At 36.8% G+C, this 15,825-nt stretch overlaps 1 protein-coding gene across 1 annotated transcript; it reads left to right on the plus strand.

Annotated features, from left to right (window-relative positions):
• Positions 1–3,346: 3,346 nt before the first annotated feature.
• Positions 3,347–9,231, plus strand: LOC110916525. Its single transcript, XM_022161238.2, has 5 exons — positions 3,347–3,527; positions 7,666–7,756; positions 7,829–8,090; positions 8,850–8,994; positions 9,148–9,231. Exons 2-5 carry the CDS (start codon positions 7,673–7,675, stop codon positions 9,149–9,151), a joined length of 495 nt encoding a protein of 164 aa, XP_022016930.1. The 5' UTR covers positions 3,347–3,527; positions 7,666–7,672; the 3' UTR covers positions 9,152–9,231.
• The last annotated feature ends 6,594 nt before the right edge of the window (positions 9,232–15,825 follow it).

A 15,825-nucleotide genomic window follows, 5' to 3' on the forward strand; every position in this document is an offset into this window, starting at 1 on the left:
GACTTGAAGGGGTATGGTCCCAAAAAGCCGTGCAAACCTCCATCAAGGTTGCGCGTGGGATCATACTCCTTATCTTAATAAACTTCCTATCAAGAGTCTCGCGCGAGATACACCACTTTCTGCTATACGTCGCGCGAGGTCCCGCCCACAAGAAGTTCTGATATCAACACTTAGCATACTAAAAGAGCACATAGGCATACTAACTCGCGCGGGGTTAGTTAGATGCTCAACAGGAACCACATAGGAAGGCAGCGCAAGGCTACCTCCAGTGGTACACAAGGTACAAGTGGCAGGGAAAAGAGCCAATGAGCGTCCAGCAGGCTCTGGTCAATCGTGCGCCACGATCGTCTGACGAGAAGTACGTAAGGACGCCTACGTGGCACCAATCAGGGGACGGAGACATCTGTCCCACGATCTCCACTTGTCTGCTGATGGCAGAAGAGCAGTAGGGCCGACAACAACGACACGTGGCTCCAATCAAGGTGCGCCAGCACCGAAGAACTTCTAGAAGCCACTAAACGGTCGACACTAGTGAGACAAAGAGCACATCCGTTGTGTTGTCCATTTCCGGCCCAAGGCCCATCAGCCCATATCCTCTTACACCTCTCCGGCTATAAATAGAGACCTCATTCCACAAGTTAAACATTCTATTCCCTCTACTCCCACTCTTAACACTTGATTATCCTCCCAAAGCAGTTGCTTATTCTCACGCCGGAGCCCGGTTAAGAGGGAAACCCCCACATTCCCCTCTTAACGAGTAACGGTGTTTTGTTTTGCAGGATTGAACCTCAAGTCGGAGCTCAAATATTTATAAGAAGATTAACCATTATGATAGAAACATAAACCAAACTGATTAGTCCCCATAATTAGTTCAGTGTTTCTTCAGCATCAAACACCCCCATACATTACTTCGACCCAATAAGCTATACACATGCAAAGAAATAGAGCAATGGATGTTAAGTCTAACCTTATTCGTCAGAATACGTACCTGTTTGGGCGAAAACATAAGTGTGTGGTCGTTGCATGTCGTCGGGGACTGTCTTAAAGCCAGATAGGTTGTGGGATATGGTAACCTATCGGAACCTTAGTTCCAAATTTGGTCGCTGCCTCATGTCGACCTCGTACACCACCTGGACCATGTGAGTAAAACCACTGTCGCTTGTACCACCAAACCGACATCAATGATGGAACCCTCGTCCTCCGGTTAGCGTGTTGTGGTAACGTACGTGTCAGGTAGTGATGTCGTCGCTGGGAATTCGTCATAGGACAATGTGTAGTGGGGCTTGATCTTTAAGCCTCTCCCTTGAGCATGAAGGGACATGTGGCATCCCAGTCAGCATGGGACATTATGTGGTGAAGTTCAAACGTAGTATAGTGGTATAATGCCGCTTGCAATGATTACCCAACTATTTATTTTTAATTTCTTTTATTTTTTAGGAAAATACATCAAATAATATTACATTAAATAAAAAATTACATTAATATTAAAAACACACACAAATGATACTATTCGTCTTAAAACGTCAGACAACGGTCAAATTTAAAAAAAATAATATATAGTGCAATATCTCCCTCTATTACCCATACTCACACCTCTCATAAAAACAAACACATACCCACACCAAATACATAAAAACACATACCCACATCAAATGCGTTCCAATATAGCACACTTTGCGTTAGCTTTGGATTTGGTCCAAAATGCATGGTTGGTTTGGTATATTGGTTAAACAATCACTTGTCTGACGTTTTAATAAACACGACCAACAATTTTTTTGACGAAACAAGCCATTGGGGGCAATGTGACCGGCGTTATGGGGTGTGAAGTGGCAACATCACACCACTTGACACTATCACTACGGGTGGTCTAAGGATTGGTAACCGACCCTAAATCTCTTTCTCTCTCTTTACCATATTCTCTTTCTCTCGTTTCTCTCTGTTTGTCTCTCTCTATTCCTTATATAGATGGGATGGCACAATGGTAATTAATACTTTGTTTTTCCCAATCTGTATACTGTTCATAGGGTGTAAACGAGTCGAGTCGAGCCCGACTAGGCTCGAGCTCGACTTGTTATGTTTTTATGAAGCTCGAGCTCGGCTCGGTTCGAGCCTACTTCTCTGAGCTCGAGCTCGGCTCGACTCGGCTCGAGCTATTTCGAGAACAACCTCAAATGAGTTAAAAGCCCGGCTCGACCTCGTTTCAATAGCGATTAAGCGAGCCAAAGCTCGGCTCGAGCTCGGCTCACCAATGTTATCATCATCATTATCATTATTATATTATATATATAAAAACTAAAATTTTGTTTAGGCTCGTTTGGGCTTGCGAGCCTAAACGAGCTTTGTATTTCAGGCTCGAGCTCGGGCTCGATAACTAAACGAGCTCTATTTCAGGCTCGGGCTCGTTTAGGCTCGACTCGTTTGAGCTTTTAACCGAACCGATCACGAATAGCTCTCGAGTCTCTGGGCTTGTTTACACCCCTAACTATTCATAAGACCTATGTTAATTGTTATTATATAGGAATAATGAGCATATGATTACATATTGATTTATTGTACCATAGTTTGTTCTTTACTTAATAGTATTTTTGGTACTTGACGTTGTTAATTTTATTGGTGGTCTTGAGTTTGTTACGGATGTCACTTGAATATAGTTAGACTATCTCTAATATTACGTGCGTCTTTAGGCGTTCTTAGCTGCCACGTCAACCGCCAGATCATATCCTTACAAACCATTAAAAACCCCAATTTTATCACCAACCCTACAAATATCCTTACCCTTCTTAATTTCAACCTCATCATCTACCTACTACATACAATATTTAAACAAAACTTTTATGTTTTTTTTTTTACTTTGGGCCCACACTAAATGCAATAACCGGCATCCTATGGATAAAGTTTTACGATGCTAAAGGTAAGTAAGGATTTTGAAGGACGCCAATGATCTCTAGATCAAGTGGTGGAGGGCTTACATTTCTCTTGAGAGATGCAGGTTCGACTCCCACTTGGTGCAGAGTGAGGCATTGGTGGGCAATGATAGGAGACCCAGGGAAACCTGGGTTGGATCCTTGAGCCAAACGAGTTTTACCGGTAATTTCACCGTCGTGTCTACGGGCGGGTGGGTTACCGGGTTTTCCCCGGAATTGGTGGTGGACTTGGGTTACTCTCGGAGTACTCCGTTTGTCCAGTGGGTGCCCCGAGAATGCTCGGGATTGAGTTTGTTGACCGTTAAAAAAAAAAAAAAAAAGGATTTTGAAGGACTCCGAAGGCCCATCGGAGCGAGGTAGTCTTAGAAAAAGTATGGGTTAAATTTGTGTTTTAAAACATTATTATTATTTAAGTTTATTAACGGATGGGTTTTTTTTTACCAAACAGGATTCTACTGGGTAAACCCTAAAGCGCATCATTGTTCCAAAAAACTGAGCAACTCCATTCCAGTTCGCCATCGTTTCTCCAATCATTCTTCCAGAAACCAACCACTGATCAATCTGTTTGTTCTTCAATTGCGGGATAAGGATTTTTTCTTTGAGGTGAGATTTCTGGAAATTATACATTTATTCAGTTTAATAGGGTTTATATGTTTCAGATTAGGGCTAGTTTGCGATGATATTCAAATTCGGTTGCCATTTGGTGTGCCCACCAACTGTTCGACAAATTGCCTATATAGGAACCGTTGTAATCGTTTGCTTCTGTTCGATGGATGCCCTTCCTTGTTGCAATTTGCGCAACTTTGAGCTTATCTTTTAAACATGTTTGACATTCATTAGATATAACCTGTGCAATTTAATATTTAAAAGTTGTTTTTAAGTTATTTTTTATGGCAGCATATGCATTGGTGTTGTTTTTTTTTTGCTTCTAGTTATCAATTTGGGTCGGTTTAAATCTATTTCCCTATATGAAGTATACATTATATGGTTATCGGGTTCGAGTTAATCAGGTCGGTTTAAATCATGTCGTGTAGATGCATATAGAGGTGCACTGAATGTTGGTGTCTATCACTTATGCTTGGATTGGACATAGGTTGTCGAAGGCACAACTGTACCTCGCTTGTCGCTAGAAACAAGGCATAAAAATGCTTATATTACTGAAAAATAGTTGCAGGAAAAATGAGAAAGATATAACACTAGCATAGAAAATTTGAAAACTAAACCACATGTTTATTAATTTTTTTATTTTTTTTTCTGATTTTTTTATTAAATTTTATTTATTTTTAGCCCATTATGACTCAAACCCATCCTGACCCAAACCCATCCTAATCCATAACCTGCCCAACCCACCCACTTTGCCACTACTAGTTTTGAAAAATGCTTGCAGATCATAAATCTATAAAATAAGAAAAAAAAAAAACTTAGAAAGAACAATCCGCTCTTACAGTTTCTGAGTGATTATTTTACTTTTTAAGTTTTTGGATTCATTTGGGTCACAACAGAAGTTAGAAACAGGTTACAGAACCAATGGGCCACTTTTAAACTGTTGATAAATTATGATGGGTCACGGGTCCAAACGGGTTGTGTAACCTTTGTTCATCGTTTTGCTTGAGAGGGCCGAGAGGATTCGTCTTCCATATCCATCTTCTCTCAAACCTTGATTTTGAGTCCCCCAAATTTAAGTTTTCAGGTCTGTTTCTTATCTAATTCTCTTGATTTCACATTAAAGTTTCATCAATCTTACTTGATTTGTAAGGGTATATAATAATCTAGGTTAGAAAACAGGTCTACCGTACCTAGGGTTTCAACTTTCATACGTTTAGTTAATTTCAATGGCATCATAGGATTAGACGTTGCAGTTTTTTTAGATGATCACAAAAAATAGGTTATTATTATGCCTCTGTTTTGGTAAAGACACTGTAGATTACCTTGTTGCTCAAAGTTGAGATGACATATGATATAGTTATGGCTTAGTTAAATCTACAAATGTTTAGATGTCATAGTTTTTAGTGCTAAGTAATACTTGTAATTGTGTTCAGTATACTGTATACTGGTTGTTTACGAAGTATAAAAGAAAATGAAACACGTTAATGGGTCAACCGGATCTTGGTTTAAACATGCGCGCACAATGCGCGATGTGTTTGATGCGGTCATGGAAACACATCATTGTGGTTCATGTGATGCGTATGCCATGCGGCTGAAGCGGTGCCTTATGTAGTTGACCAGTCTTTGAACAAACTAGATTGTCTATTGCAATGGGTCCGAGTTTTTCAAAGCGGGTTAAACGAATATGACCATTGAGTGAGCAATGGGTCTGAGTATTTGAAAAAGTTAAGACTAAGACTTCCATCTCCAAGTTTAACTCAGACGTAGCTCCCTTCTTTTTGGGTGTGAAGCACCACTCCTATCGTCTTGAGTCTTAGTATACCCCCAGAGGGACTTGAACCCTCGTTTTCTCCCCATTATTTGAATCAATTTTTCGTTTTTTTTTCCTGATCTTTCGATTTTCTGTTCATCGTTGAACAAATCTGACCAGAGATGATCAGAATGTGTTATATTTTTGTGTTGAAAAGTTAACAAATAACAAGTTAAATTAGACTATCATTGAACAAATCTGACCAGAGATGATTAGAATGAGTTATATTTTTGTCTATGCAGTTAATGCGGTAAAATAGCGGATAGTGGTCAAGGTCCGCTATATGATGTATAGTTTATAGCGGTGGTATAGCGGTGATATAGCGGTAATTTTTATACCATGCATAATTTATGTATTTATGTGTATATATATATATATATATAGAGAGAGAGAGAGAGAGAGAGAGGGATCCTACGGAAAGTGTGTTTTTCCTAAAAAGTGTAAAAAGTCATAAAACACAATAATTTCAGGCATAAAACACACCTAAAATTCACAAATAATAGAATGAATATTACGAAAACACCATATTCAAACTCTAATAGTCCATAAAAACTTCAAACACACCATCGTAGAACTATGAATATAAAACACACAATGCTAAACAACATAAAACACAATAATATTTGTCATTCCACAATCAGAGCCTTAACATCTAAAACACAACACAAAACCCACATACATGATGTTTTAGTAATCTTCATCATATTATTTGTGGGTTTTTGGTGTGTTTTATGATTGACATTATGGTGTTTTATGACTTTTTACACTTTTTAGGAAATTTAGACTTTCTGGCCAACTCCTATCCTATATATATATATATAGGTAAAGTGTACTGTACAATATTGCTTATCGTACATTATGTACGCTTCAATCTCAGCCGTCAGATCATCTTCCCGCATTTTAAAATCGCATGTTGTTTTTTTTTATAACAATTTCGCATGTGATAATTTTTGATGAATTCGCATGTTTTTTTGTACCAATTTCGCATGTGATAATTTTGATGAAATAGCATGTTTTTTTTATAACAATTTTGCATGTGATAATTTTTGATGAATTCGCATGTTGTTTTTTTGTACCAATTTCGCATGTGATAATTTTGATGAAATAGCATCTTGTTTATTTTTGTAACAATTTCGCATGTGGTAATTTTGATGAAATCGCATGTTAAAAAACCAACATGCGAAATTGTTACAAAAAAACAACATGCGAATTCAATGCGGGAAGATGATCGGACGGCTGAGATTGTAGCGTACGTAATGTACGATAAGGGCATTTGTACGTTAACCTAACCCTATATATATATATATATATATATATGAAAAAATATATATAAATTCACAAGTATGAGAACTAAATATAAACTAATGAAGATGGAGGGGGTTATATGTTAAAATACCCAAACTTAAATAACCCTAAACATCCTCACTTTCATCATACGCCGTTTTCCCACTCCCCGTCTCTTCTTCACTGCTGCAAGAGGAACGGTCGCATCCACATTCACACTGTTCCCAGATACACATTCTTTAGACGATGGTGATGATGGATACTTTGTTCCGGTTACAGCAGGTAAGGTAAGGTTTGATTCAGCAACTTCGATTAGCCACCATTTCTTCTCTATTATTACCTAGGAACTAAGGACCAAGCAATACACTCTTCGACTTGGGTTTTTAATGAGTTGAAGCTATAACCGCTATATAGGTTTCCAAATAGCGGCCAAATAGCGGTATTTAGCGCCGCTAATAGCGGAACCGCTATAGGCCACCGCTATTTGGACCGCTACACACCCTGAGGTCCGCTAACCGCTATAGCGCCGCTACAGCACCGCTATTGACTGCTTAGATTTTTGTGTTTAAAAGTTAACATATAACAAGTTAAAATTAACTATAATTTTTTTTTGTTTGAGTTTTCTTAAAAGTAAAAAGCTAGAGCATCGGCTTTTGTGACCAAAATTCATCGGAGCACCTTGCCCCTTATAACACCAAGAACCGGACTGTATGTTGAACTTGTATGATAATTACCAATCATTATGAGATTTTGATGTGCAAGGGTGTTTTGGTCAAACACACTCTTATTAGCTGGAACATTCATTCTTGCTGCCTGCAAGTAGATTATCAGTTGGAAGATCTGTGAACGCATAATCTCATCTTATTATTGTTTTATGTTTTAGTTCTAATGATCTTAGTTATTATGCTCTTATGCTTCATCTTTATTCATTCATATGCGTACATAACTAGTTCATTACCTATGTTCTTATCCTAAGGTTTCATTTGTTGAATGAAGAGATTATACAATCCATTATTTTTAATGAGAGTTTATATTGGACAGATTAAAAATGGACGATACAATGAAGCAATTTCAAGAAAAACTAATTGAAATCGAGACAGAAGCAGAGAATCTCCTACTTGCACGACACGAGGTAACTAAATTTCCCTCACTTTAACTAGAATTTGTCTCATATTTTAAAACTGATGGACTTTTTTTATAATAGTTAGTTGAGATTGATAGAATGAGAAATGGGAACAGGGAAGCGTTAACTGCATTAAGGAAGCGGGCCCGGACCACAGTAACTAGTGTCCCTTCACCGTTCGAGTTGGTGATGAAAGAAATTGATGAATCAAGGCCTTTAGTTAAGGAGATTTGTGCAACTTGCGGGAATCACGATTCTAAGGAAAAAACATGGATGATGTTTTCCGGAACCGATATATTTGCGCGGGTCCCGTTTCATGCAGCCCATACCATCTTGGAGAAAGGTAACGTTGTTACTACTTGGGGTGAGCAGAAAACCGAAATAACCAAACCGTAACCGGAAAAACCGAACCGAAACAATAACCGACGGTTCGGTTCTCGGATTTTTAATAACCGAAAAATTTGGTTCGGTTTTCGGATAACCATTTTCAATAACCGAAAAAAACCGAATCGATAAGTTACAATAGTAGGTCTAGTCCACATATCTTTATGTTTAAGTTTAAGTTGTTTAAGTGTTTGACCCGTGCTAGTAGGAAGTATGAATTTTGTTCTTGAATGTTAAGTATTTATAATAAAAATATCAACATGTTTATTTATAATTGAAATGATTTATCTATTGTCTACAAGAAATAACAAAATTTAATATAAAAATTAAATGATCTTCAAAGTATTATAAAAGAAAATGTCTAAATAAAAATTTGGAGAAACATAAAAATAGATTAGAAGGTTAGGCTTAGTGAATAATATTAATTAGAAAGGTTAAATATAATAACTTAAGTGTAAACATCTAAGAAAGATAAAAGATTTTTGAATTTTGGATTATACTATTTATTTTTGAATGTTATGTAATTTTGTTCTAAAAACCGAAAAAACCGAACCGAATCGTTGCTAAAACCGAAAAAAACTGAAACCAAACATTCGGTTACGGTTTTGGTTTCGGTTTTACCATAAAACCGAACCGTGCACACCCCTAGAACCACATCATTAGATTACCAAACGGTGAAGGAGATTTACTTTTGTATTACATTTGTTTTGAAATGTAGATCAAACGAAGCTAGACTACGATGTTAAGAAGCTACAAAGTTATGTAAAAGAGAAGTCTTTTTTTATATCGGAACAAGGTGTTCTTGCTGACAAGATCGGTCCAGGAGTTTTGAAGTCGATGGTCACATTACAAGACAAACCAAAGTGAGTGTTTTTTGTTATTGTAGATTTGTTTTGGATTGTTTATGTTAAACACAAGATGGTGTTTATGATCTTAATATTTGATCACCAGTCGAAACATTTTTCTTAAACCATTGCCTTACTGTTGTGATCCCAACAACCTTATATGTGTTTCAGGTGAGTTGAAAGTTTACACAGATGCCCAACAAACAGGAAATGTATAAATTTCTATTTGATTAATCGCTTTGCTAGGTTCATATATCACAAACCTTTTCTTTTTACAAATTATAAAAAGTGATCAGTATTATTGTAAAACATTCTAAATCCTTTTTAAACAAATATTTCAGAAGCATGTTTCTCGAAGTATATTTCACAATATTGACGACTTAATATCAATGTACTGAAAACTGAATTTGTTGCATTGCTAGTTCACTTGTCAAACCGGTCAGGCAGGGCATCCGGATTTAGAAATTGGAAAACATTATAATTAGTTAAAAATATACAATGTTGTAGAGATCGCTAGCCGTTAGTCAGCCGGTGAGGTACCACCTAAGGATTAATCGGGTTGGGCTTTTTATGTATAGTTTTACAATTTTATAAAAATATGTAGTTAACGTTATACTTTTTATATACAAATTTACAAGTTTGGGGGTATATGTAAACTTATGAAAGATAGAGGGGTTAAATGTTAAAAAACCCAAACTTAATTAAATATAACTCCACCATCTTGTTCATTACACGCCACTTCTTCCCCTCTCTCTTGTTCATCAGACATGACGCCCCATAAAGAAGCCGTAGCCCCAATTTTGGTTCAATGTTTGTTTGATTTGGTTCAAATTGAGGTAAGAACTCATTCCATTACATCGATTTGGTCCAATTTTGACCGATTAGGCCCGATTTTGGGTGACTTTTGACCGATTTCTCTTTACTTTGACCAATTTTGACCACTGCCACCTAGTTTGACCGATTTGCCAAAATTCAGGCGGCACGCCTCGATGACCAATTAATCACTGCCTAGACGTGATTTTTACAACCTTGAAAATATAAGATTATATTTGCATTACATAAAATATAATGCTATATCAATTAAAAATTAAAAACATGTAACTATTTATTTTCATGACATCGGTAAGCTCTTTTGAAGCCATCAAAACCTAAAGTAATAAACTGCTTGTGTTAAAGCTCTATAAATATTATAGACGACTAGACATTTTGTTAGGCTGGTTCTTGTGGGTTAACTAAAGCTTTGTTAACGGTGCCACGTAGGCCGTTAACGACCGCTACACCGCGCCCTTCAGTTAACCATGGTAGTGAATGGAGATTTTGTTAATGGGTTAACTATGTTAATACGAAGAAAATGTAATGATGGTAGGGCCCACCCCAATCTAAACCGATCACATGTCTTGCTTTATTTATTATTTTCTGTTTTTTATATTTTATCGGTATTAGATGTTTAGTTAATCCAAAGTTCTACAGCTTTTTGATATGACTGCAATGCTAGTTGTAGGAGACTCTTGTGTTCTCAAGGGATCATTTTTTTTTTTTTTTTTATAATTGTAAACCTGGTTGTTTCTTTATGTATTAATAATTAACTAGTGAGATTGCCTCGCGCTTCGCGGCGGGAATCAATCGGTATTAATTCGATTTGTTACGGTACCGGCATTTGCTATAGTATCATTCCAAAGAGGAAACATAATATCAGTCGAAAACAACAAAAACGAATATCAATACCAGTAATGAACTAATAATCTTGTTCAGTTGATATTGGTTATGTTCGTTTGCATTCTTTGTTTATTATATTTCAACATTGCAATATTTTTTTTTTGAAAAAGGACGTTGTATCGCTATTGTACCAAACCGAATTGAAACCGATTAAACAACAAATTTATCAATCGGTACCAATATTTAATTTTATTATTAATCCTTTCCATAAACTGTGACACCCTACCGTTACGATATTCTACCGAATGAACCGGACGAAATAGGTACCGATATGCATTCATTTTTATAGTATTTTGTTTGATAACACATACTTTGACCGTATCATAAAAATAATATAAGAATAAATATGATTAAAATCAATTAAAGTAATAAAGAAGTAAAATAATGAAAACTAAAAGAACCAATATTAAATAAAATATTGAAGTACTGTTCATCGTAACTTTCTATTCATATAGATAATGTGTTACTTAAAAATAAAATTGGATATAGTGTAGAGATGGCAAAGTGGGCGAATCAGAAATGTTAGGTTATATCTTTTGAATGCCACCTCTTAGCGCAAGCTGCGTTATATCTAACCCTGTTGGTTATTAGCGTATTAACGAGGTCTTGTGGGTTTTCTGATAACGAGTTCACTCTTAAAGAGAAGAAGATGTTAGGTCATTGGGTGAAATAAGTAAAGTGTAAACTTCACGGCTGCGGGGTGTGGGGGGCTTGGGTTGGAGGCTTTGCTCGACACGTGGCGATTGTGGGCTCTATCGGACCACTAAAAAAACTGGGGTGTGAAAGCGGCGTGGGTTAGCGGCGTGGGGATGCCATGTTGGCTGACTTTATATTTTTTATATACTTGAGATTTATAAAATAAAATAGAAACTTATATTATTTTTTTTTAAATTACATAACATCCTAAAAATTAAGAAAGGATTGAGTTGAATCTAGGGTTTTCTTTCTTTTTTTCTACGTCGAGCTAGATTAGGGTTTTGTTGGGATTGAACCCTATCAGAGGAACAGATAATTAAACCAAAATGGTCTGATGAGTGTGATATTCTTGAAAATTTCAAGCCAATGGACTTTACATCAACTGATGGTGTTAAAGCTCCAAAAGCTAAAGTCATTCCTCTTAAGGACATCCCAGCAGTGGTTAAAACCTCTGCTGCAAAGGAGTCTGAAAAGAGGAAGAAGAAAGAAAAAATTGATAACTTGTTTTGTGAATTCTGTGAGAAAAGGAACCATCTAACAAAAGATTGTTTCCACTTAAAAGCTTATGATATAAACAAAACAAGTGTCATAGTTTCAGCTGAAAGCTGCATTGTCTGTGGTGAAACAAACCACAAAACTCAAGCATGTGTGTATCTCAAAAACTTTGATATCAAAAAGAATGAGTACCTTGCTAAAACATCCTTGAGTCCATCAGCATCACCATCGGTCAAATTCACAAAGAAACAACCACTGTTTGTGCCAGTTCAAACAGCTGTCACAAAACAGCTGAACCAAACATCTGTCAAAAGAGATGTTCAGGTTACTGATGTGTGACAACCCTCACAAAACCAGGTATCCGTACGACTTAATTAGCTATTAACTGTTGCCTAATTACTGTGCTTAACTGAGATTTCTGATAAACTGCTACTTGATTGTTGATACATGTACATGTCTGCATCATACTTTGATTTTTTCCTGTCACTACATTATTTATTTACTGAACTCTAGTGACAAACTTGATGCACAAGAAGCACAGTAGCACTAAACGGATACACAGTGAACATGCTGATATAACCAGCATCAGGCAAACACTGCCTCTAAAGGCTTGAATGAGCCAGAATTATTTTACTACACCCATAGTGTGTGTAAGGATACAAGGGTTGTATGATTACGTCTCTAGGAATAAGATACAGAGATTTGGATGTGCCTAAAACATACTTTAAGCACGAAACACAGCACTTTTATCAACACACTAGCTTCTAGCTAATAAATAAAGTGCCAAAATATGAGGAATTATTCCTGACACTTTGCAGAATAAATTGTGTCGCTAAAAATATTATTTATGACGCTTAAAGGATATCTTAAGCACTTTAACGGATTACTATCCGACCGAACAACCGGACAATACCCGGAACATAAAAATATTGCCAAAATTAATATTGGTATTTTTCTGAGCCAGTTAGGGTCCCCGATTACCCTAACACCCGCTTTCTAATGCATTAAACAACTAACGGGGTTAGACCTCTCACTTAACGCACTTAACCAAACTGAACCGTAACTGAACGATTGGAAACGAACTGGATACCATTACATTCTAATGAAATCGGCCAACTAGTGGGACCCGGGGAGAGTACACCTTTGAATATTTAATTAGATTTCGCGAAGACCGAGACGACATTCTCTATAAATACCCTCACATCTCACACACACAAACACACACACTTCACAAAACTCTCTCTCTCCCTCCCCCTTGCTCCCTCTCGGCCGAACCACACACCCACACCCAACCATTTTTCGGTTCTTGATTCACCCATTCCAAGTCCATACAAGTGTCGGGGATCACGTACAACGAAGCTTGGAACAAACGGAACGCCAAGGACCTCTACCGTTTGCTTTTATCCACGCCGTATTCGACTAGTTTCTTCCCTAGCCTCGAGCTAGAGGTATATTGTTTAAAACTCGTTATTAGTCATGTTTAAAGTGGTTAAAAGGATTTTTATCGGTTAAATGTCGGTAACCCGCTTCATGAATCTTTAAAGTCTACTAAAAAGTGAAAATCGTTGGATAAAAGAACATAACGCGTGTAAATGTCGTAGTATTTGAATATGTTGGTTTTTATGGCCCGATCTATGATGTGGTGGCTCTCATCATCGTTTAACCCGACTTTGTTAAGATCACGTATCTTGACATACACTTGTTTCTTTTGTACGAGGGTTAAAAGGTGAAACTCCACCACACGGGAAACATGAACTTGTGTAAAAATGTTTTAACGTGAAAAATAGTATTTAAAACGAGCCGATCTACGTATGTACAAGTGGTATATTCGTAGGACCGGGTGTCGAGAAAATCATGTTTTATAAAAATTGTTTAACATATGTGATTTTTATAGTCTACAAGTGTATAAACACTTGTGAAACGAAAGATCCGACAAAATAACAATTTTTATAAAAATTGTCGGAAGTTGTAAAGAGTGATTTGTTCCAAAAACGGGGTTTTTGCAAGAATAAACTATTTTATACCTAGATCCACTAAATACAACGAGATCTACATAATAGTTTTAGAAAAACTACAAGTTCATGTAATATTGCGATTTTACATACTTATCGACTAGTTTGAAGTATTGGAAATTGATTTGAAGAATTGTTGAAATGGTTTTGTAAAAGAAAATGATACGCTTGAAAGCGTGGCCACCTCCAGTTACAGGGGAAACTCTGGCGAAATTTTCTAAAAATATAACACTTAGAATTATTTACAAGTGTTAGACTACTTTGACATGTTTTCAAATATATTTCGCCATGACTTTATTTATAAATAATCGGAGGTGGGATTTTCACAAAACTAAACGTGATAAATATATATATTCGGTAAATATATTTTGTCACAACACTGTTTATGATTATTTTGTGAAAATGTATAAATATTATTTTTAGAGTAAAAATAATATTTACTAACTTGTCAAACCCAAAATAATACCAACGCTTATACGACAAGCATAAAAGTTACAACGGTAATTTCTATTACCACCTAATCATTTAAAACGTAACTTACGCATTACGCGGAAATATTCACCGACACGTATGTTGTCAACGTATTATTTTGGAAAATATCATGTAAAGAGAAAATATATTATTTTTGAGAAAAATAATTATATTTTGGAATGAGAAATAAAAATATATTAAGTGGGACTTAATGAGATAGTATAAATACACATGTATTTAAATCCCCCATCCTTGGGAAGGAAAGTAAAATACCAAGTATGTACACGGAACGGTTGTCTAACCGTCTCCTAAAAATATAAGTTATAAAGCTAAGGCACGGCCATCCGTCTAATAGAATTAGCACCTGTAGGTCGTTGCACAGCTTCGGATATTCGGATCACTTGGTAGAGATACGCATTCACTGTGAGTTCATGTCCCCCTTTTCTCTAACTGTTTTCAGTTTACTTAACTGCGGGGGTGAAATACATGTTACTATGATTTACGAGTACTTTACAACGGTATGTTTAACGTAAGGAGGTGTTATACGATCATGTGAGTGGATAGGAACAACATGGGGCCATTAGTCCTCATGGAGGGACCGAGGGACAGGAGCGGTAGATCTATCTGGGTGTAGCGAGCCCAGCCCCCGGCCAAACTAGAAACGGACCGTGGGGTGACTTTGTCCACATACTTTGCCGTGGCGAAATCTGCTAGGTTTGAGTCTCCCTATTTGCACTTCACATATGTCAGTGGCCTTGCAAACCATTGATGATCACAAGTCCTCTTACACTGCTACATACCACAACTATTTTCATACTCACAAAGGTTTTACATACTCACTTACGCATGAACTCGCTCAACATTATTGTTGATTTTTCAACTCACATGTATTTCAGGAAATTAAACGGATCTGGCACGGTATGGAACGTTTTCCGCTGCACTAGTCATGAAGTCATCAGGGTTTAGGGTTGTGTCTCTTACCTGGACAAGACACAATCCCTAAATCACGTTTATGTTTTGTTATAAGTTGTATTGTTACTGAACAAGGTTATGGTTGCATGTTAAAAACAATGGTATTGTATGATGTTTTCAAAAACTTAATGGATGACTTGCATGGTTTTTAAATTCATATAGCTTTGTTATGATTAAGCTATGGTATTAAGAAGTCACACAAATTAACCACGCTTCCGCAAAGCCAGGGTGTGACAGCTTGGTATCAGAGCTCTGATCATAGCGAACTAGGATTCATTCTCGAGTCTAGACTATGATCACTAGGGCTCTCACGAAAACATTTTTCTGCATACCACTTAAGTCCAGATCCACAAACTTTTTACAAACAAATGTTGAGCACGTATTATTCATTATTTTAGGCTCAGTCTGGGAGGCTGAGGATCAGGCTAGTGGGACTAGGAGTGTTGGCTAGTGGGACTAGGAGTGTTGGCTAGTGGGACTAGGAGTG

The sequence above is a fragment of the Helianthus annuus genome, chromosome 16, assembly GCF_002127325.2.
Source record: "Helianthus annuus cultivar XRQ/B chromosome 16, HanXRQr2.0-SUNRISE, whole genome shotgun sequence".
Lineage (NCBI taxonomy): Eukaryota > Viridiplantae > Streptophyta > Magnoliopsida > Asterales > Asteraceae > Helianthus > Helianthus annuus.